Source organism: Heterodontus francisci, chromosome 15 (assembly GCF_036365525.1).
Source record: "Heterodontus francisci isolate sHetFra1 chromosome 15, sHetFra1.hap1, whole genome shotgun sequence".
NCBI classification, from domain to species: Eukaryota; Metazoa; Chordata; class Chondrichthyes; order Heterodontiformes; family Heterodontidae; genus Heterodontus; species Heterodontus francisci.
The window spans coordinates 48,810,478-48,832,565 of NC_090385.1; the positions used below are offsets into that span (position 1 = coordinate 48,810,478).

At 41.5% G+C, this 22,088-nt stretch overlaps 1 protein-coding gene across 1 annotated transcript in view; it reads right to left on the reverse strand.

Moving 5' to 3' along the window:
• Positions 1 to 19,161: 19,161 nt before the first annotated feature.
• The window catches only part of LOC137377640 (ribose-phosphate pyrophosphokinase 1), a 57,121-nt gene continuing 54,194 nt past the window's right edge, over positions 19,162 to 22,088 (reverse strand). The window contains exon 7 of the mRNA XM_068047505.1: positions 19,162 to 21,869. Coding sequence (XP_067903606.1) covers positions 21,777 to 21,869 — 93 coding nt within the window. The 3' untranslated portion in view covers positions 19,162 to 21,776. The remainder of the gene's footprint in view (positions 21,870 to 22,088) is intronic.

Genomic DNA, 22,088 nt, shown 5'->3' on the forward strand with positions numbered 1-22,088 from the left:
GTTCAATGCTTCTGTATAATATATAAAAACAATTTCTGGTGAGCATAAATATTTACCACATAACAGTCTGCTTCATATACTGTTTGCATTCAAGAACACAAGAAAAAAGATTAATTAGTAATATAAAAATAGTACATCTATTACACATTTTCTTTCTGGCAAGTTACATTTTCTGTGCCTTACTTGATCATAAGCATAATCCTAGACAAATATGCTCTCAACCAAATTTATTGCAGCTTGGCTCATGTGCAAATTTTATCAATTTCTATTATCTTTCTGTTTTTAAAATAGCAGGAATCAACACACAAGTTTATAGGTCTCGGAAACTAAGATTTGTAAATTTATAACAAAAACAAGCTGTCTCTGGAGCCACATCCTTCATTTTTATTTCTTACACAAACATCCTCATTTATGACATTCTCCAACTCCCATCCAGGCCTGACAGCTGCTTCTCTCTTACTTCCCAAAGCAACCTTACAGGACAGCAACCAGTCCCCAGTAGTCTACTTCCTATAGAGTGCACTGCCTACTCCTGTTTGCATTTACCAGCAAAACACTCCAACTGCACTTCCTGCATCAGAGTATCCCAGTTTCTCAACTTGGCAGGAGGAAACGCCCAACTGAACTTCTGTCCCTACTTCAGTTTCACCTCCAGCATACCTGTAACCATTAAAACCCCACTTCACTCTCTCCAACCAACTATCCTAGGGCAATAAAGCCACTCTTAAAGTGACCAAGGTCAAGCACACTGGTTGCCACCAGCATATACCCTCAATGAGACTAACTAAACAGGTGGAGTGTAACCCAAGTTCCAACCCCCAAAAGCTCAATCATAAACATTATTCATATCTCTACATTCCCACTCCTCTTCTACATCCATGCACATTTCCCATTCCTAATCTCATCCACCTGTATTCTATTAACTAATCGTTGGTTCCACAAGTTCTTCCTATTCTGTTTCTATACATCCCGAGTGTCCCGTATCTCTCCCAATTTTCTTTACACCTTGAATCAGCAGCATTCTAAAAATATACAATTCTCTAAAAAGAATAAACTCAACACATAAAATACAATATATATAAATTACATAGAATAATGGACGGAATGTTCAACTTTGGTAAGGGTGTAAAACGGATGATAATTGATCAGCTGCTGATTATACAGCCTGACCGACTTCCCTTTAATGAAGCCAATAGAAATGAAAAGCAGTTGGGCGTATAACAAGCGTTCGATCCGCTGCTGCTCGTTTGAAGTCCCAGCTGAAGTAGAGCCTTTCACACTTTGTAAATATCTGTCAATATACATTTTAAATCAAATTCATACTTATTTTTAAACAACACTTTTTCCTAGACCTGGAAAATTATATAAAAACTTTTTTTTTTACATACAATTTGATTTAATTTACCCATTATTTAAATTAATTTAATTACAAGTTATATATAATTTCTATATATCATTGAGCCAGTTTTACATTCATTCATTTTTTTTATGCCCAACAGCAGCAAAAATGTAACATCATAATACTTTCTGTGGGGATGAGACTTCACACTTATCAAGTACCTTAATATCTTGGGCTATTTGTGAGATCAGTACACGATGAGTTAAACAGCTTTCTGCTGAGCATGGGATGCACTGTGTAAGCAGGTCTAAGGTAAGGGTATCTTCTTAAGGTTAAAGGCCTGATGGAATGTGTGAAATTCAGTCGTCCATGTTTCTGATGGTCTGGAAGATGTTAATCTGGCCACTTGTGTTTATATTAATAAAATTATGGGAAGAGTTTGTGAGGGCAATATAAACCATGAAGCCTCAGAGGGCCATATAACCATGTTAACAGAATGATTAAATGGGATTCAGAAGAGTTAATTGCATCTTGTTGGCTTCATTTGCTATTTTGATGTCACTTTTATGTATCTGTAAGGTACTCTTGATTTAGTGGTCATATGCATGGAATGTAGACATCAAAGGCAGAATTAGTATAAGAGTTGTGTGTGAACCACTGTATCCTGTACTCATATTGGAATCATGAAGTGTGAGACCTGAGTATTCATACTGGATTGTGAGGTATGAGCTCAATAAAGACTTGTGTGCTCATACTGGAATCATAAAGTTTGATATAACTGATATGGGATTGTGTCATATGATGTCTCATTAAATACATGATTCTCTATTGTTACACTGCATGTGTTTGTACTCTGATGTTTAAAGTAACAAATTAGAACAAGAAAGCAGTCCAACATCTTGGTGACCCTGATGTGATATTTTCAGATTTCTTTAAGTTGGAGTTGGTTCAAGAAAGTGCTTCCCACACATCAGTTTGAGGGGTGAGTATTCTCTTAGTGCTCACAACCTAAAGGGATCTCCAGTTAACAATGGGAGGGTTAGGGAATATTCCAGATGAGGTCCCGTTATTTCTTAATAAATGGATGGAATTGAAATGGGGGGCCTTATGAGATAGGATGGGAAACAATGACAATAGGATGGAGAGAGACATGGTAGTCCTTAATCCAGTTTAAAGACTAGGCATTAGTGTCCAAAAGTGACACAACAAGAAGACATTGGTATTACAGTTCTAATGCTGGGAATTCAGCAGTTAGGAGAAGAGGGTGAGTCCAGAGATAAATAAGTTGTAGAACTTATAGAGCAGTGACCAGAACCCACAGAACAGTTAACGGCAGCCAGGAAAGAGAAAGAGAACTGGCACTTCCAGGGGCTTGGAACAGCTAGAACTGTTCTGTTGCTGGAATCATGGTCTGGAGAAAGGAATATCAAAATTGCAGCATGTGAAGTTGGCAGAGACCCAGGTGGGCATAGTACTTAGCCCCCACACCCTGTGAAGGGGAGAGAAGAGCAGATCAGCAGGTATTAGCTTGTCGAGCAGAAACAGAAATGGGCGAAGCCTGATAGTGGTTGGCAAATTCCCTGTTCCAAAAGTTGAAAAGGGGACTTTGGGACAGGGAATATGGCCATCACTCCCTTTTGCATCCCCTTTATCTACTCTGACTTTAGAATCCCAGATCCGTGCAGTTCGAGTGATGACGTTAGGTATGGAAGAAGAGCAGTTAGATGCCTCTTCAGCTCCTCAGATACACGTCACCCCATTGCAGTTTACTCGACCTGGTAATGTGGATAGTGGAAGAAACATGTTTGGGTACACAAGGCGAGAGCCTGACCATTTATCTTTCATTGCCTATGGAGGTTGTGAAATTAATGCTAGTGGTTTTGGGGATTCCTAGCATAAGAGAGAGGATGGAGAATTTTGGGCCGGGGGTGGGGTGGGGGGGGGGGTGCGGTGTAAAGTTACATGACATGACAGGAAGAAGAGGTTGTGCAGAGGATATGGAGTCACAACATCTTCTTCTTTGGCCTCCTTGTCTCGAGAGACGATGGGTAAGCGCCTGGAGGTGGTCAGTGGTTTGTGAAGCAGCGCCTGGAGTGGCTATAAAGGCCAATTCTAGAGTGACAGGCTCTTCCACAGGTGCTACAGATAAAATTTGTTTGTCGGGGCTGTTACACAGTTGGCTCTCCCCTTGCGCTTCTGTCTTTTTTCCTGCCAACTGCTAAGTCTCTTCGACTCGCCACACTTTAGCCCCGCCTTTCAAATGCTGTAAAAGAGTTCCATAAAAAAATCCCAGGTTAGGGAAAAGTTAGGAAAAAGAAGTTAAAAGCCCACGTCAAAAGTTTAAATTACTGAAAGAAAGAAATAGGCAGCATGTTCTGTTTTTATTTTTTAAAAAGGAATAGGCAACTGAATTTTGTTTTCAGTTTGAGTGTGGGGAAGTTTTGTGACCTGCAAATGAAAGACTATCTTCAAAGAATCTGTGTGACGTTTGTTTTAAGGACCAGCATCATCCACTGTCCTACTCGGAGAGGAAAAGCTATTTATTTCTAAGTCGCATGGAAGTGAGTGTTGAGTGTATTCATTTCAATTTGAGATTGTGCATCTAGGGTTGGGGAATATTTTGGATTACATTTTAAGTTAAAGATGCTGGTGTGTATTTATTTTGATTAAAGCTTATTTGTGCAACTGGGAAAAGTAAAACATGTTCAGTGAAATGCTAAAATGTGGGAGTTGTAAACGTGATCTAAAGGGATGCTGAACGGAAGTTGAAATGTTGAGTAAGACAGTAAGAGCAGTTCCCAAGGGTGAATTGAGAAAAGGGCTGGGACTCTGTCTGGATCTTCAGCAATCCCTTCACCCTTTACACTATCTTGTTCAAACCTCTCCCATATACCAAAGAAAAGTGTTAAGAATTGTGCAGGAGCTCAGAAGCTATGGGAAGCTCCACTCTCTAGTATTTCTGTGTTAGAATGTTGAAAGCTTTATTTCACTGTGAAGACTAACCATTTGTTCTGTTATATTTAGTATTTTTACACTAATTTGTAAAGCTACATGAAAAAATTATATATTTTTTGTAAGCATGTGTGAATGTTACTGTGCCACTGGTTGTGGTTTCATCCTTTTTCAAAGTTGCATTGTGTTTGGTCAATGACATATTGGTCTCAAGTACATTGGAATTATTTTTTTTATGATGGGGGACTGTGTAGAGGGAGCTTTACTCTGTAGCTAACCTGTGCTGTACCTGTCCTGGGAGTGTTTGATGGGGACAGTGTAGAGGGAGCTTTACTCTGTATCTAAACCCTTTTTTTTTATTAAGGTGGCCTTTATACCGCAGGCCCCTTTTATATATTTTATGTTGAGGGGGCCTTTATTCCTCAGGCCCCCATAAACATTGGAATTATTGAGGTTGATGACTACTTAATGGTTGAAAATCAGACTTTCATTATGGCCAGTGAAATTCTGGTTGTTGTAAATTGTGTGAAAATCTCTAGTTACAGACATGAGATTGTCACATAAATAATTGCCACTTTTTTGAGTTTCAGACCAATTTCAAGGAGTCCGTCATTTGAGGTGGTTCTAATTATTTAATTATCTTGGCAGTTTTGCAATGATACCAGAAAAAAATGAAAAGGTGGCAAATACTACTGTTGTATGATCTGAATTTAATTGTATCAGGATCTTTGTGGAAGCTTTAAAGGCACAAAGATTGCAAAAGTAACAATTAGTTTTTTTTATTTTGGAGGATGTTTTTAAGTTTACTTGAAAGCGGCAAAAAGCTGACACTGATGATGTCTAGGTTTGCCTCCTTTTGAAATACAAAAAAGGTTACCTTTTTCTACAAGCAGCAATGTTTTTTTGTGCTTTCTAGTATCTGATTAACTGTTTTTAAATGTATATATTGGGCATCATTTGTTCAGTTGGATCTTATTGTCCCAATCAATCACTTTTCTAATTGTTGAGTGTGGTAGTTTGTGATTCTATCGACACATGATCACAGACCAACGGGCTTTGAAATGGTCTGCTGAGAATCTGAGTGTGCAACAAGCCTACTTTGATGCAAATCATGTTACTATTGGATGAAGGAGATGCAGAAGTAGAGTACAAAGTTTCAATGACTTCAGCATTTAAATCAAGCAATTGTTGTGAACATTAACAATCACACTACTAAAATTGAAATAGTCACACAACTTTGGATCAGATTGGATATGTGAGCTGATGGGAGTTGTTGGGCTGACTTCTTGTTCTCCCGATGGTGGGTTCCGTGGCGTGGCGGGGGTGGGGGGTGCGGAGAATCAGAGCAGCAGCAGCTGCTATGGAACTTATTTCAGGGATAGTCAGACCCAATCTTCCCGGGGGCGGGGAAGCTCCGTGTCAGCACCTCCTCCGCTTTGCGACAGAACCCTACTTTAAATATGTTAAATACCTCTTTGCATACATCTCAATGTAATCTGCCACGATCTTCCCATCCATTCCTGATCTTGAGCTTGACGTGTGGCACTCACACGCCTACACTTTCCCATCCACGAGAAGCTGGCACCACCGAGGCGGAGAAGGGGGCAACTCGGCATTATTTTATCGATGGTGGGGGAAGGGGGCAACTCTGCATTTTGTTTGCAGAGCTGGCGGCCTTTTAAAAACAGCCAGCACCTGCTTCTGCATCAGGTGACGCCGTGGCCAGTGCCGCCCCTGCCACGTGATTGGGATTTTTGGGGCGGTGGGGGGGGGGGTGTGCAGCCGCCGCCGCCTTAAGTGGCTGTCCATGTAATTGCGGCGGCGCAGGTCCCATGAAGGAGGGGGGAAGAGAGAGAGAGAGAGAAAATAAGGGAAATATGGCAACAAGAGTTCACTCCTCCAAGTACCTTAATAATCTAGGCTATTTGTGGGATTAGCGTATCAGCTTTCTGCTGAGCATGGGATGCATGTGTAAGTAGACCTAAGGCAAGAGTATCTTCTTCAGATTAAAGGACTGATGGAATGTGTGAAATTAACTATACACAGCAATGATGGTCTGAAAGATATAAATCTGGTCACTTGTGTTTACAGTAATAAAATGATGGGAAGGGTCTGTAATGGCATTATAACTATGGAGTTTAACAGGGCAAAATAATCATAGTAACAAGAACTTACATTTATATAGCGCCTTTAATATAATAAAATGTCTCAAGCCGCTTCACTGAAGCATTATAAAAAGATGACACTAAGCCACAAAAGGAGATATTAGATCAGATGACCAAAGCTTGATTAAAGAGGCAGGTTTTAAGGAATGTCTTAAAGGAGGAAAATAGGGAGGGTTTTCCAGAGTTTAGGGCCGAGGCAACTGAAGGCGTGAGAACCACTGGTGGAACGATTAAACATGGGCATGTTCAAGAGACCATAATTAGATGAATGCAGATGTCTTGTGGGGCTGGAGAACATTACAGAGATAGTGAGGGGCAAGGCCACGGAGGGACTTGAAAATAAGGATGAGAATTTTAAAATCAAGGCATTGCTTGATTGAGAGCCGATGTAGGTCAGCAGGGATGATAGGTGAACAGGACTTGGTGCAACTTAAGACTTGAGCAGCAGAGTTTTGGATGACCTTAAGTTTAGAGAGTAGAATGTGGGAGATCAGCCAGGAATGCTTTGGAATAGTCAAGTCTAGAGGTAACAAAGGCATGAATGAGGATTTCAGCAGCAGATGAGCTGAGACGGGTGAAGTTATGGAGGTGGAAATAGGCGGTCTTAGTGATGGCGCGAAAGTGTAGCCGGAAACTCATCTCAGGTCAAATGAGACATTGAGGTTGTGAACAGACTGGATTAATCTCAGACTGTTGCTGGGAGAGAGTTGGTGTCAGTAGCTAGGGAACGGAGTTTGGCGTAGGGACCAAAAGCAATGGCTTCAGGGTTCCCAATATTTAACTGGAGGAAATATTTGCTCATCCAGTACTGGATGTTGGATAAACAGTCCTATAATTTAGCAACAGTGGAGGACTCGAGAGAGAGGTGGTGAATTAGAGCTGGGTGTCATCAGTGTATCTGTGAAAACTTAACACTAGGCTTTTGGATGATGTCACTGATGGGAAGCATGTAGATGAGAAATAGAAGGGTACCAAGGATAGATCCTTGGGGGACACCAGAAGTAACAGTGCAGCAGCAGGAAGAGAAGCAATTGCAATTGATATGGTGGCTACGATTATAGACAACCAGGCAAAAGCAGTCCCACCCAGCTGAACAACTGTGGAGTATCAAACCTGTGCATTCATACTGGCTTGTGAGGTATGAGCTCAATAAAAGACCTGTGCACTCAATTTTTTAAAATTATTTGTTCATAGGATATGAGCATTGCTGGCAAAGACAGCATTTGTGCCCACCCCTAATTGTCTTTGAGAAAATGCTGGTGAGACGCCTTCTTTAATTGCTGCAGTCCATGTGGTGCAGGTACACCCACAGTGCTATTGGTTTTTGATGCTGCAACAGTGAAGGAATGGCATTATAGTTCCAAGTCAGGATGTTGTATAGCTTGGAGGATAAGGTGCAGGTGGTGGTGTTCCCATGCATCTGCTGCATTTGTCCTTCTGGGCACAGGTTTTGGAAGGTGCTGTCAAAAGAGGTTTAGTGAGTTGCTGCAGTGCATCTTCTAGATGGTACATACTGCTGCCACTCTGTGCTTGTGGTGGAGGGAGTGAACGTTTAAGGTGGTAAATAGGGTCCCGATCAAGCAAGCTGTTCTGTCCAGAATGGTGTCGAGCTTCCTGAGAGTTGTTGGAGCTGCACTCATTCAGGCAAGTAGAGACTATTCCATCACACTCCTGACTTGTTCCTTCAGTAATCAGTCCTTGGTGGAACCCAAACTGAGCATCAGTGATCAGGTTAGTGCTGAGTAAAGTAGCGGTTAATAGCACTATCAATGAAACCTTCCACCACTATGCTGATGATTGAGACTGATGGGGCGGTAATTGGGCCAGATTGGATTTGTCCTTTTTTTGGACAGGACGTACCTGGGTAATTTTCCACATTATCAGGTAGATGTAGATGTACTGGAATAGCTTGGCTAGGGGCACAGCTAATGCTGGAGCTTAAGTGTCCAGTACTAGAGCTGGAATGTTATCAGGGTCCCTAACCTTCACTGTATCCAGTGCCAGCAGCTGTTTCTTGATATTATATGGAGTGAATGGAATTGTCTGAAGACTGGCATCTGTGATGCTTGGGGGCCTCAGGAGAAGACGGGGGCGGTGCAGTGATTAGCACCGCAGCCTCACAGCTCCAGTGACCTGGGTTCAGTTCTGGGTACTGCCTGTGTGGAGTTTGCAAGTTCTCCCTGTGACGGCGTGGGTTTCCGCCGGGTGCTCTGGTTTCCTCCCACAACTGAAGACTTGCAGGTTGATAGGTAAATTGTCCCTAGCATAGGTAGGTGCTAGGAGAATTGTGGGGATGTGGTAGGGAATATGGGATTAATGTAGGATTAGTATAAATGGGTGGTTGATGGTCGGTGTAGACTCAGTGGGCCGAAGGGCATGTTACAGTGCTGTATCTCTCTATGACTCTAAGACAGAAATGAATCATCCATTCTGTCCTTCTGGCTGATTGAGCTCATACCTCACAAGATGGTTGCAAATGTTTCAGGCTTGTCTTTTGCACTGATGTGCTGCGCTCCCCCATCATTGAGGATAGGGATGTTTGTGGAACCTCCTCTGCATTGTTGCAATTGCAGGTGCCTGTACTCTGATGTTTAAAGTAACAAGATGAATTAGAACAAAAAAGGAGTTCGACCCTCTCCATTAGTGTATAATGCTCCCCTCAGCCAATAACTGCACAGGAGATATACAAAATAAAACTGTATGTAGATACATTGTGTTTTTCTGTACCCTTCAGAATCAATACAGGCTGCATTCGAATTTCTTGTCTCAAATTTTATCAGTGACAAATGTTACGAAAGTGCCTCTTTGTTTTGTTAAATATATTTTTTGAGGATTCACAGGGCGAGAAGTTTTGGATTTCTGAGGCACGGTGTGCCAAAGCTGCATTTTGTTACCTAGACCACAGGAGGAAAGAGAGGTCACATGGCATATAATGTTTCTATCTGACTGTGTGTAAAACTGCCAAAAAACAGTCTGAACCGGACTCCAGCAAGGCATTCTACTGCAGAAAAGAGTTTATCTCTCAGCAGAAATGCTACAAGGAGCTATAGGCTGAGTTAATTGCCAAAGGAGGAAACAAGCCTTTTTTTTTGCTGAAGGTAGCAAAACTCCTTTTCTTTACTTCCAAGCCAGTAAGTATTTGCTTCAAAATTGAATCTCTCTTGCCAGATTGTATTTTCTGGAAGTCGCCGCTGGTCTTGATGTCTGCCGGAGCCGAAATGTTTTGAATGTCTATCTACTGAACAGACTATTTCATCAAATATGCGTGGAGGCATTTGATTATTTTCCCATTAGAATACCTCATCCATCAGGAACGTAAACTCACAAAGCCCTACTTATTTATTCTTAAGAAACAGCTAATTTTTAAAAACACATTTTTAAAAAATGGTTAACTGTGATTTTTGAATGTATTTGTGAGAATGGGGGAGTTAGGTTAAAATACGTTAGACATAGGGTTATCTTAATAGTGTTTAAGGTTTAGTTTTTTAGTTTGTTGTTGTCTAAAGATACCTGATTTGGTCTGTTTTATTCTGGGGGGTTACTGGTTTCTGGTTAGGTGGGAAAACTTTAATAATATGCTGCGATCTGTTGAGTGATGGGACTGAATTGACAATGCGTTGCTCGTGCCTCGATCGTAACAGTGTGTTTATGCTTTACTTCATTAGTGGTTAAGACTTGTTTAATAAACAACAAAATTATCAGTTTATTATTAAAGAAACCTGGTGGGTGTGTTTTATTCTGGGATAAAAAGAGTCTATGATCAGTTAAGTGGGAAAAAATGTAAATATATGTTGTGACCCATGGGGAAGTGAACTAGAATAAACAGTGCATTCCTCCCAACTTGGTCGGAACACAAATCATACCTGAAAAGATGGCACATGTACAAATTTCTTTTCCTGCGTCCAACTTCATCCAACTTTTTAACTCCCAACCCCAAACACTGACCGTCTGACTTAGTTTTCTCCAGCACCAGGCTTCCAGGTTCTGACTTTTTCCCCTGCACAGGTCACCAGCTCCTGCGCTCTCTCTCTTCCAACTGCAGCTCTAATCTGGTGGCTGGCCATAAACTGGCTGTTAAAGATGGTTGACCAGTCTGTGACTTGTTGCTGGTGGTAACTGGCTAACTGCAGGGCAGTTTACTAGTTGATGGATGGTTGTCTGACTGACTTAGTTGTGGATGGGAGCCCTCTAGCGGCCAGTTGCTGGATATGGCTTCTGGTGGATGGTGTTGGCAGTTTCTGGTAGTGGTAGCTTGCCTCTCTGGACTGTACTGGTCTGATTTTAACTTTGCACAAGTGGGTGGGTTTTGAATGAATTAAACTGTTTTAGCTAGTCAGATAAAAGCACTGAGCCATGAGGAAAACATGTTTCCATTGTCTTTGCACATCATTAACTAGTATGTTTGTTGCATGTCCCATCTTTCATAGATGGAATGATGCCAACCATATACCTATCTTTAATGTAAACTGTTCTTTTGAAGTACACATTTTAAGGTGGTATCTAACAGCAAACAATATTCCAAGGTTTAAGGAAATGGATGACTAAAAGCCTGGTTAGAGAGATGAGTTTTGAGAACGTTTTAAAGGAATATGGGAAGGCACAGATTTAAGCAGGAAATTGTAGTTAAAACTGGATTGCTCCATGGAGAGCCGGCATGGACTCGATGGGTTGAACGGCCTCCTATGCTGTAAATGACTGACACTTCACAAAGGACCGAGGTGGCTAAACACTCTTGTCAACAGTGGAACAAAGGGCAGGGTATACGAGATCAGAATCGGATGAACTGATTGCAATCTCTTCCAGATCGATGTCCCTTGTGAAGAGGTCTGCGGTAGAGCCCCGAGGTGTTTAAAGAAAAAGATTTAACTTGTTTGGGGTTAACATGGACCCAGTGATGGGCAAGCAGGACTTCGTCCGGGACATGCATTTTCCATGAGTTGAAGGTCGTGGAGGGTGACAGCAGCATGTATGATAGTTTTAGTTTAGTTTAGAGATACAGCACTGAAACAGGCCCTTCGGCCCACCGAGTCTGTGCCGACCATCAACCACCCATTTATACTAATCCTACACTAATTCTATATTCTTACCACGTCCCCACCTGTCCTATATTCCCCTACCACCTACCTATACTAGTGGCAATTTATAATGGCCAATTAACCCATCAACCAGCAAGTCTTTGGCATGTGGGATGAAACCAGAGCACCCGGAGGAAACCCACACAGACACAGGGAGAACTTGCAAACTCCACACAGGCAGTGCCCGGAATTGAACACGGGTCGCTGGAGCTGTGACGCTGCGGTGCTAACCACTGCGCCACTGTGCCGCCCCTATTGGAGTAGAAATGGGCAATGCTGCTGAGGCAGAATGAAGCTGTCTGTGCTAGAGAAGTTATGGGATGTGAAACAAAGATCATCTAACAAAACACCATGGTTGCTACTAGCGGCTGTGGAGAGGAAAGGAATCACTGGAAATGTGCCAAAAATTGGCAATTCAAATTTTGTAGGTGGGGATGATACGCTTTCAGACTCGCCAGAAAAAAAATGGTGCTAGCTGTTAAATACATATATATATTAAATGAATGATATATTTAGAGTCATAGAGTTATACAGCAGAGTGATACAGCACAGTGTCTGTGCTGGCCATACAGCACCCAACTATTCTAATCCCATTTTCCAGCACTTGGCCCGTAGCCCTGTATGCTATGGCGTTTCAAGTGCTCATCTAAATACTTCTTAAATGTTGTGACAGTTCCTGCCTCCACCACCTCTTCAGGCAGTGCGTTCCAGATTCCAACCACCCTCTGGGTGAAAAAATGTTTCCTCAAATCTCCCCTAAACCTCCTGCCCCTTACCCTAAATCTATGCCCCCTGGTTCTTGACCCCTCCGCTAAGGGAAAAAGTTTCCTCCGATCAATGCCCCTCATAATCTTGTACACCTCAAGCATGTCCCCCCTCAGCCTTCTCTGCTCGAAGGAAAACAACCCTAGCCTTTTCAGTCTCTCTTCATAGCTGAAATGCTCCAGCCCAGGCAACATCCTAGTGAATCTCCTCTGCACCCTCTGCAGTGCAATTACATCCTTCCTATAGTGTGGTGCCCAGAACTGTACACAGTACTCCAGCTGTGGTCTAACTAGCGTTTTATATAGCTCCATCATAACCTCCCTGCTCACATATTCTATGCCTCGGCTAATAAAGGCAAATATCCCATATGCCTTCCTAACCACCTTATCTACCTGTGCTACTGCTTTCAGTAATCTATGGACAAGTACACCAAGGTCCTTCTGACTTTCTGTACTTCCTAGGGTCCTACCATCTATTGTGTATTCCCTTGCCATGTTAGTCCTCCCAAAATGCATCACCTCATACGTCTCAGGATTAAAGTCCATTTGCCACTGCTCTGCCCATCTTACCAGCCCATCTATATCTCCCTGTAATCTAAGGATTTCCTCTTCACTATTTACACCACCACCAATTTTCCTGTCAATTTGCATCACCAACCGTCAAGAAAACACTAACGAATCGATTCGCAGGTGGGGGGGGGGGGGGGGGAGAAGAGAGATGGAATAGAAGAACATTAATAATATAACCCGCTAGTTGCTTTAATCGAGAGCCTCTGCCGAGCAACCCCAGAAAATCAACATCAATGAACTGCAGCAGAGCAAGGCCTGAAATTGGGCCACTATCCGAAAATTTCAAGTGGATGTCTCCTACAGTCTGTAACAAAGAAGGGAATCCCCGATTCTATGCGCAATAACTTAAAATGGTTTCGATGAACAACAAAGGAAACTTACACCTCTATTAGCGAATATAGCCTCGCCCAAACTCAATTTTTCTAAGATAATATTCAGAATTGTACCTTGAATTCCGCCCGTTATATATATTTTTTAACGAAGGTTCTTCTAGTATTTTTGACATTTATACAATTATATATTTGAAATTATTTTCGATTCGCCTAGTGTCAACTTATACATTTATCTTTACATTATAGCAGAACCATTCCGACTGAAGGCAGTTTCATTCATTCTAATCTTGATTGGGTTATTCTGTGGAGTGACACCCTGGCTATAGCTCTGATTGGATTGAATAGCTAGTGGAAGATCAGCGAGAGACTGTGGACCCAACCTAGTTCATCCATGCAGAACACCTTGCAGTGTTGTCTGCTCCTTCCGAATTATTTCGGAAAACCAATTCCAGGCTTTTCGTTTTCACAGCTCTATCTGAAAGCCCATCCCACTGATTGATCAGCGTTTCCCTAGAGAATTGCTGGCAGCCCGCGCGCGCAGAGCGTAGCTAGTAACTTTTAATACAGAGCTTTGTCAACTGCTTTTTGGTGGTCGGTACACCATCCGATAGGGTTTTCTAGACTATTTGGGATATTACACCCCCCCCAAAAAAATCAAGAGGGAACGCCATCAGCAACCTGCATTTATATAGCACCCTACCTTTAACAAAGTCCCAAGGCAATAAGACAAGAAACATAGATATCATTTAGCTGGTCGTGGAGTGGGGAAGTAGAGATATTAAAAAGGAGGAAATTCCAAGACTGTAGGGCATAAACAGCTAAAGGCACAAGTGCCAGTGAAAGACAGAAATGACAAGAAGATAGATTAAAGAGAAGAGTTCTAGGTGAGGGGTTGTATGGAGGTTACAATGATAGGAATGGGCAAGACTGTGAGGGATTTATAAACTAAGATGTGACTTAAACTGAAGTTGCTGGGGAAATAAGGAGCCAATATAGATTAGCTGGGACAGGACTGACATGACAGCAAGATACAGGATAAGGTACGGGCATGGGTTTGGATGAGCTATAGTTTATGGAAAGTGGAGGAAAAGAGACCAGCTCGGACATCATTGTAATAGGAGAGCACAGAGGTGACAAAAAGCATGGATGAAAGCCCATCTTAAGATGGGCTGAGGCAGGTGACATTATGGGGATGGAAGGAAACTTTGCAATGGAGGTCAGCAGTTCAGCTCAAAGTTGATACTGTCTGGCATTGGGGAAATGAATGGTGACAAGTGCCACATTTGCTTTAGTCCTCTCAAATGTTTCTAAAGTGGAAGAAATTGCTGATCATCCTGATCCCACATCTACAGATGGTATTGCTAAGGAACACCTTGCAGCTATGGAAGAGCCAAGGATACATCAATGGGGATGGGGGCATTCTCACTGAACTGGACAAGTCACTGGAGGATAATTTGGCTGATTATATCAAAGGCTGACTTGATTAGAACCATTTCAGTACTGTCGGGAGGTGCAGAATCCTGATCAGAGAGATTCAAATATGAAGTTACGGGAAAGATTGGCACAGATCTGGGAGGCCATAACACACTCAAAAGGGTAGTTGGAGATGGCAGTGTCATTTACAAAGACAGCAATGCTTGAAAATTGACTTTTTGAAAAAAAATAGAAACGCTAGCTAGCAGGGACAAAGGACAAAGTAAGCAAACTGATATTGGGAGGGTAGAAGTGAAAGGGCTAAGCGCACTCAAAGTATCAATTTTAACCTCTCTCCTTCTCCTGACTGCATTCAACTTTGTTGAAGTTGAGTTCCACAAGCCCCACTTGTCTTCTACAAGCACAGGCTCAAACTCAAAATAGTATCCAACATGAGATGCGATTCCACGATTGGACAATATTTGCTAAATAATCCTCAGTGTGCTAAGAATTACACTAACAACCAATTTAAGATTGTCAGTAGGGCTCGCAGTGTGGCACATTTGCACATACTGGAAGCTACATATATTAATACATAGGGTCCTGTTCTTTGCAAACAGAAAGAATACGTACAAACAAATTTCAAACAAAGCTTGGCAGTGAACTGTCAGTCACCGTAAACTGGTGCATTCTCTACGGCAACGCCTCTACCAGAGTTTACTTGCCAACCAAACAGCACTCTCTTCTCATACAATAGAAGTTGTTGTTTCCCTTACATTGGTTATTCTTACGGATTGTCCTGATGAGTGCAAGACGAAAAGCTTTGACAATATGTCTCTATTCTCAGCAATACTCAAGTTCTGTACTACCAAACCTAAAAGGTGCTGAGGCCAGCTGAACTGCGTTCGTGGTATGGTCTACTCTCGAGTGCAGAAACTAGAGATTAGCAGACCACCACAACTCGCTGTATTATCTATTTCCCATCATTTTACTTAATTCCTGATCTGTATTTGCAGACTCCCCCATTTTCTCATTTTTGTCTTTGAGTAGGTCTCAGTGCCTGAGGAATGTGCACATTCTTTAATGTTTATACTATTGCTGTTTCAATGCTTACAGGTACAAGAGCCCTGAAAGACCGAGACTGTTTAAATTGGCTCTTCTGGCCTCAGAGGAAAGTTAGTGCCATCATGAAGCTGAAATACACAGATTGGCCTTATGGATGAAAAGAACAGTGCAAGTACAAGGAGATGGAAAAGGCACATCAGCACAAGGTAGAAGAAAAGCATCAAGATAGTTAGAGAAGGCAGCTATTTAGTCCATTTAAATTCATATTCAAAAAGATTAGAATCCCCACAACATTGTAGCATCCGTTCCAGGGTTTCTGCCTCCAGTACGCCTTGGAAATTTATTCCATTCATTAATTATTAAAGAATCTCCTTGTCTCAGTCTCAAACTTCCCTTTTACTAACTTAAACCCTTGTTCCACACTTTCAAATTCATGTATTATTCTGAATTTAGCCTCTCCATTTCCCCACCATATCTCTATAGGATTGTGAAATAGGCATGAGGGGATGAATGACCTACTCATGTTCCTGTGTTCATGCCAGCTGCAAAATCATTTCCTTTCCAGATTGGAAAATTCAGGTTCTCGGTCTTTACTTATAGCTCAAACCCTGACATTATGGATCAATCTCTTTTCTCCAACTAAATGTTTCCCTTGCATCAGCAATCATGCCTATACAAAGAGATAACAGAAAACCCACATCCCATCATTTATTTAGATGATAGCATCCAAGTTAAAAATTGAGAATCCCTTCTAAAGAGCAAATACATTTTTAAAAAATGAACAGAGGCCTTGCTCACCAGTCAGTTAATATGAAGGTAATGACATGTTGGATAATTTCTACCACCAAAGGGGGACACTTAAGAAGGAAATTAGGAAGGCGAAAAGGGGCCATGAGATTTCCCTGGCAGATAAAAGGAGAATCCTAAAAGCTTCTATAAGTATATTCAGAGTAAAAGGGTAGCTCGGGAGAGAGTAGGTCCCCTTAAAGATCAGTGTGATAATCTGTGTGGAGCCATGGGAAATGGGCTTAAATGTATACTTCTCATCTGTATTTACTGTGGAGGTGGTCATGGAAGCTAGTGAGTTCAAGGGAGGGAATAGCGATATCCTGGAGCATAATCAACATTACAAAGGAGGAGGTGTTGGGAGGTTTTGAAGCACATTAAGGTGGATAATTCCCAGGGCCTGACCAGGTAGGTGTATCCTAGGATGCTATTGGAAGCAAGGGAGGAGATTGCTGGGGCCCTGCCAGAGATTTTTGCATCATCATTAGCCACGGGTGAGGTACCAGAAGACTGGAGGATAGCTAATGTTGTGCCTTTGTTTAAGAAGGGCAGCAGGGAAAAGCCAGGGAACTACAGGCCAGTGAGCCTTACATCAGTGGTGGGAAAGTTATTGGAAGGGATTCTGAGACAGGATTTATATGCATTTGGAAAGGCAAGGTCTGATTAGGGATAGTCAGCATAGCTTTGTGCGTGGGAAGTCATGTTTCACGAATTTGATTTGAGTTTTTTGAGGAGGTGACCAAGAGAATTGACGAGGGCAGGGTGGTGGACTTTGTCTGCATGGACTTTAGCAAGGCTGGTCCGGAAGGTTTGAACACATGGGATCCGGGGTGAGCTAGCCAATTGAATACAAAATTGGCTTGGTGATTGGAGTTAGAGGGTGGTAGTGGAGGGTTGTTTTTCCAGATTGGAGGCCGGTGACCAGTGGTGTGCCCCAGGGATCGGTGCTGGGCCCTCTGTTGTTTGCCATATATATTAATGACTTGTATGTGAATGTAGGGGGCATGATTAGTAAGTTTGCAGATGACAAAAAATTGGTGGTGCAGTGGACAGTGAAGAAGGTTGTCTAAGGTTACAACAGGATATAGATAAACTGGGAAAGTGGGCAAGGGATTGGCAAATGGAATCTAATGCAGACAAGTGCGAAGTGATGCATTTTGGGAAGTTAAACCAGGGCAGGACATATACACTGAATGGCAGGGCCCTGGGGAGTGTTGAGCAGAGAGACCTTGGGGTGCAAGTACATAGTTCCCTGAAAATGGCAACACAGGTAGACAGGGTGGTGAAGGCGGCATATGGCATGCTTGCCTTCATCGGCCAAGGCATTGAATACAAGAGTTGGGATGCCATGTTACAGTTGTACATAACGTTGGTTAGGCCGCATTTGCAGTAGCGTGTGCAGTTCTGGTCGCCGCACTACAGGAAAGATGTGATTAAGCTAGAGACGGTGCAGAAAAGATTCACAAGGATGTTGCCTGGCTTGGAGGGCTTGAGTTATAAAGAGAGATTGGATAGGCTGGGTCTGTTTTCCCTGGAGCGAAGGAGGCTGAGAGGGGACATGATAGAGGTATATAAAATTATGAGAGGCATAGATAGGTTAGACAGCCAGAGTCTGTTTCCCATAGTAGGGGTGAAAACTATACGGCATAGATTTATGGTGGCAAGGAGGAGGTTTAAAGGGGATCAAAGGGGCAGATTTTTCACAGGAAGAATAGTAGGTATCTGGAATGAGCTGCCAGAGGAGGTGGTGGAGGCAGGAACAGTAGCAACATTTAAGAGGCATCTGCACAGGTACTTGAATGAGCAAGGCATAGAGGGATATGGAATTAATGCAGGCAGGTGGGATTAGTGTAGATAGGCATTATGGTCGGCCTGGACGCGGTGGGCCGAAAGGCCTGTTTCTATGCTGTACGACTCTATGACTCAAAGTTTGACCAGCAGCAGTGCTAAGGCCAGCAAGCCAAGTATTCCTTCTAACTATTTTGCTCAAATCCAAACTGTAGAGCTTCTTCTGGATCAGCAATAAAAAGCAGCTGGCGACGCTTTGTTGAACTTGCTTGTGATGACCAAAATAAAAGCAGCATGTTAGATATTAAGTTTGCAAATCTAGTTTCAACAACATTAACACTTTAGGAAAAACAAGGTTTAGTTCTTGCCTTGTGTGGATATCACAGAAAACACACAAACGATACACATTCTCATACATGTGGACAAGCTTATTGGATAATCTCAACACCTTGAGTTTGATCTGCAATGTCTTTAGTTCAAACTGTCCACAGGCCATTACAATATTCTAAGCATTATAACTGTTTGATAACACATCCACTTTGGGCACAGAAGCGTGTACCATTCCCCTTGTCTGAAGAATGGTAGAAATCACTTTTGTCAAGTTCTGCAGTACAGACATTAGGCCTCATCTCTTCAAACAGATATACCTTTGGCCAAAGATGTCCTCCTCACAGTCAAGTAGTCTAGCGAAACTTACCATGAAGGCTCACATTAATAATGGGAATTTGGGCGAGGCACTGGATGATCACTGCTGCCCATGGAATTGTATTTCAAAGTATCATGTGGAGGGAAAGGAGAGAAAGGAGGATGGAGAAAGGAAATAAAGTTAATTAAATTGTAGTTTATCTACATTACAATGAATAAACTCTATCAAACTAAAAATAGAAATTCAGTACACTTGCACAGCAAAAATAACCATCACATATGTTTATTGCAGCACATGATTGAAACAAAGGTAGAGCCCTTCAACTTTTCTCCATACTGTAGAAAACAAGCTAAAAACTGAACAATTGCAGACTTGCATTTAATATGTATAAATTGTCCCAACTTAACTGTAGAGGGTTCAACACCAAGTTCATCAAGACAGTCTTAAAAAAGTTCATCAACATTTCTATGCACAGATCGTATCAAATGTTTGAATTATTGTATATAGTCATATAAAGGCAACTCCAATCCAATTTCCAAACAAAAAAAATGAAAGCTACATATAGCTCACATGAGACACTGAGCTCCCGAGAGCACTAAATCTGATTTTCCATGCAGGACCACTGCTGAGTGCAGAAAGTGAGGAGATCAGAATAGCATTAGAAAGTCCAAAGGGACAAAACACTGGAACCAGTTTAGGAGCAGAACCCAGAGTGAGCCAACAGTAGTCCATCCATAATACTGATTCATGCATAGGACAACTCTCCCCCACTCTTAATGACTCAAATTTTAGTTTTAATAAATGAGTATAAAAACTAAGAATGTGAATCCTGTGTACACAAATATAGAAAATATTTCAATGTCTTGCTTGTATTCACAAAGTTCTTGCAGGGGAAATGGTGTGCACTTCATCCAAATACTGCCCCTGCATGTTTTACTAAGTTTTGGGAATGCAATTTGTTTGTAGGACTTCATTTAGCAATCCCAACTCAGTTACAGCACAACACAGAATTGCTTTCTGGATAAAGTGGACCTTTCCCACATGCTCCTCATGACCTGCCAGAATGCCAACCGGCTCAAACAATCCAGTCGTGTGCGCTCTGGAGACCTTGCTTAAAGCAGTCTCATTTCACACTGGAGTCGAACAGTAGGTAAACCAAACTCTCATATCCTTGCTGATTGAAACCTAGTCTCTAAAGTGTGCAAGCCAGTATTATAACACTCCAAAACAAAAGTTTTCAATCGTGTGACATTTACAAAACATTTTGATGCTGTAGAACAAACAGCAATATTCCTAGCAGAGCCAGCATTCCAACGGAGATTATATCTGTAAATTCTCTTTATCAAGTTCAATATACTGATTAGAGTAACCTTAATGAGCAAAGAAGCCTGAAACCCAAGACAAGTTCCATTTTATGGTCTCAATACCTACAGCGCTCGTCCACTACATATAAATGATAAAGGAAAATGCTTTTGGTTTCAGGATTGCGCAAGCTCAAGTTTCTAACTTGTAAGTGAAATGGGAACAAGTTGCACAGTAATTACCAAGGCTGCATTCTTGAAAAGTCTACACTTAGTCATCTTATAAAATGTGGTCTTCTGAAAATTTTTTCCAGGATGCTCACAGCAAGGCTGCACTCAAATCAGTTCTTCAAAGTTGCATTACTACTAAAAAAAAATACACTAGCATTATCGTTTACTGTCAAACTGTGAGCAAAATCAATTTGCTACTTTTCTGGATTATATGTGTGAGCAACTGGACAGATTTAGTGTCTTTCTACCCATCACAAGAGTATGCAGAACAAAACTGTTCAGAGTTGTAACCGAGCTGTATGAGGTCACAACAGTTGTTTTTACATATATAGCTCATAAATGTGGAGAAGATGTCAAGTAAATCAAATTGCAACACTGATTACATTTGTATTGGTTTATACAGGTTATTTCACAAAAACAAAATACAATCTTCTGCTCAATTCCCATAAAAAGGTTTGTGTGTTTTTAAACAAAACTGCTTTAGATCCAAATTTAAAGGCATATATACTATCTCTGAATGAACTACATTCACTAGGGTTCAATTCACACAGTTTCTTGCAAAGAAAGCTGAACCAACTTCTAATGGATCGTGAGGAGAGCCCAATCCAATCCAATCACAACTCAGGAGGAATGCATCAATATCATGCAAAAATAGGACTGTTCATAACTTTGAAATTACTGTGCATCTAGTAAGGCATAAGACAGCATAAAAACAAAGATAGTAATGATCTGCCCTCATTTCTCTGCATCAGACTTACGCCTGAGCTGTTTCAGGTGGAAAATATACAGAACTTGATTAAATACACTGTTGCAATAACAGAAACAAATTTTACAACATGAAAATAGCAGGGAATGAAAAAAGCAATTTAATACATTCAATTTTTCCCCCAACACACCATCTCTATTCCAGTTTTTCCAAAACTTTTGTAGGCACCTGGCAACAACCTGTGCCAAGTAAAACAGTGGCAGCTTACACGGTGACAGACATGTAGCAATTAATATCACAAGACAGACAATAATGTGGAGAATATACGGGCATAATTTTTTCTTTTTTAAAAAGTAATACCAGATAGGTTTTCTTTTTTGATATATAGGGCTATGTAACGTATCATACATATTAATCCAAATTGCACCTGCTGCTTTTAGTTAGAAACATCTAATATACCGATGAATGTCTAATCGAAATGTTGTCCCGACAGATCAGACATGTAAAAATGTACCACAACGTGAAGCAGAAGCAAAGACTACTTTTTAACCATCTGGTATGGTAGGTGTAAGGGAAGGGGCAGCGGGCAAGAGAAAACAATTTGGTAAAATAGTATGTACTGAAACAGCAGATGCCATAGACATTACAACGGAACATGACTGAACAGGTAAGACACAGACTCTCCATTGTGAGTTCTTCGAATTGCTTCAGCAAGGATCATGGAGATATCAATAACCTAACAGAAGGAAACAAATTATAATTCAGGATGTAGAATATAGACATAGCAGTCCCTATTTTAATCATGCTACAAATGTTAGAAACTAGAAACAAACATTACATTAATTGAAATACAACTTAGTTGAACTGCACTTGTTTGGCAATCTTAAGATAGGCAGCCTGGGAAATAAAAACACAGCCTTAAGCTTTACATTGCATTTGGGAGTGGCATCCACAT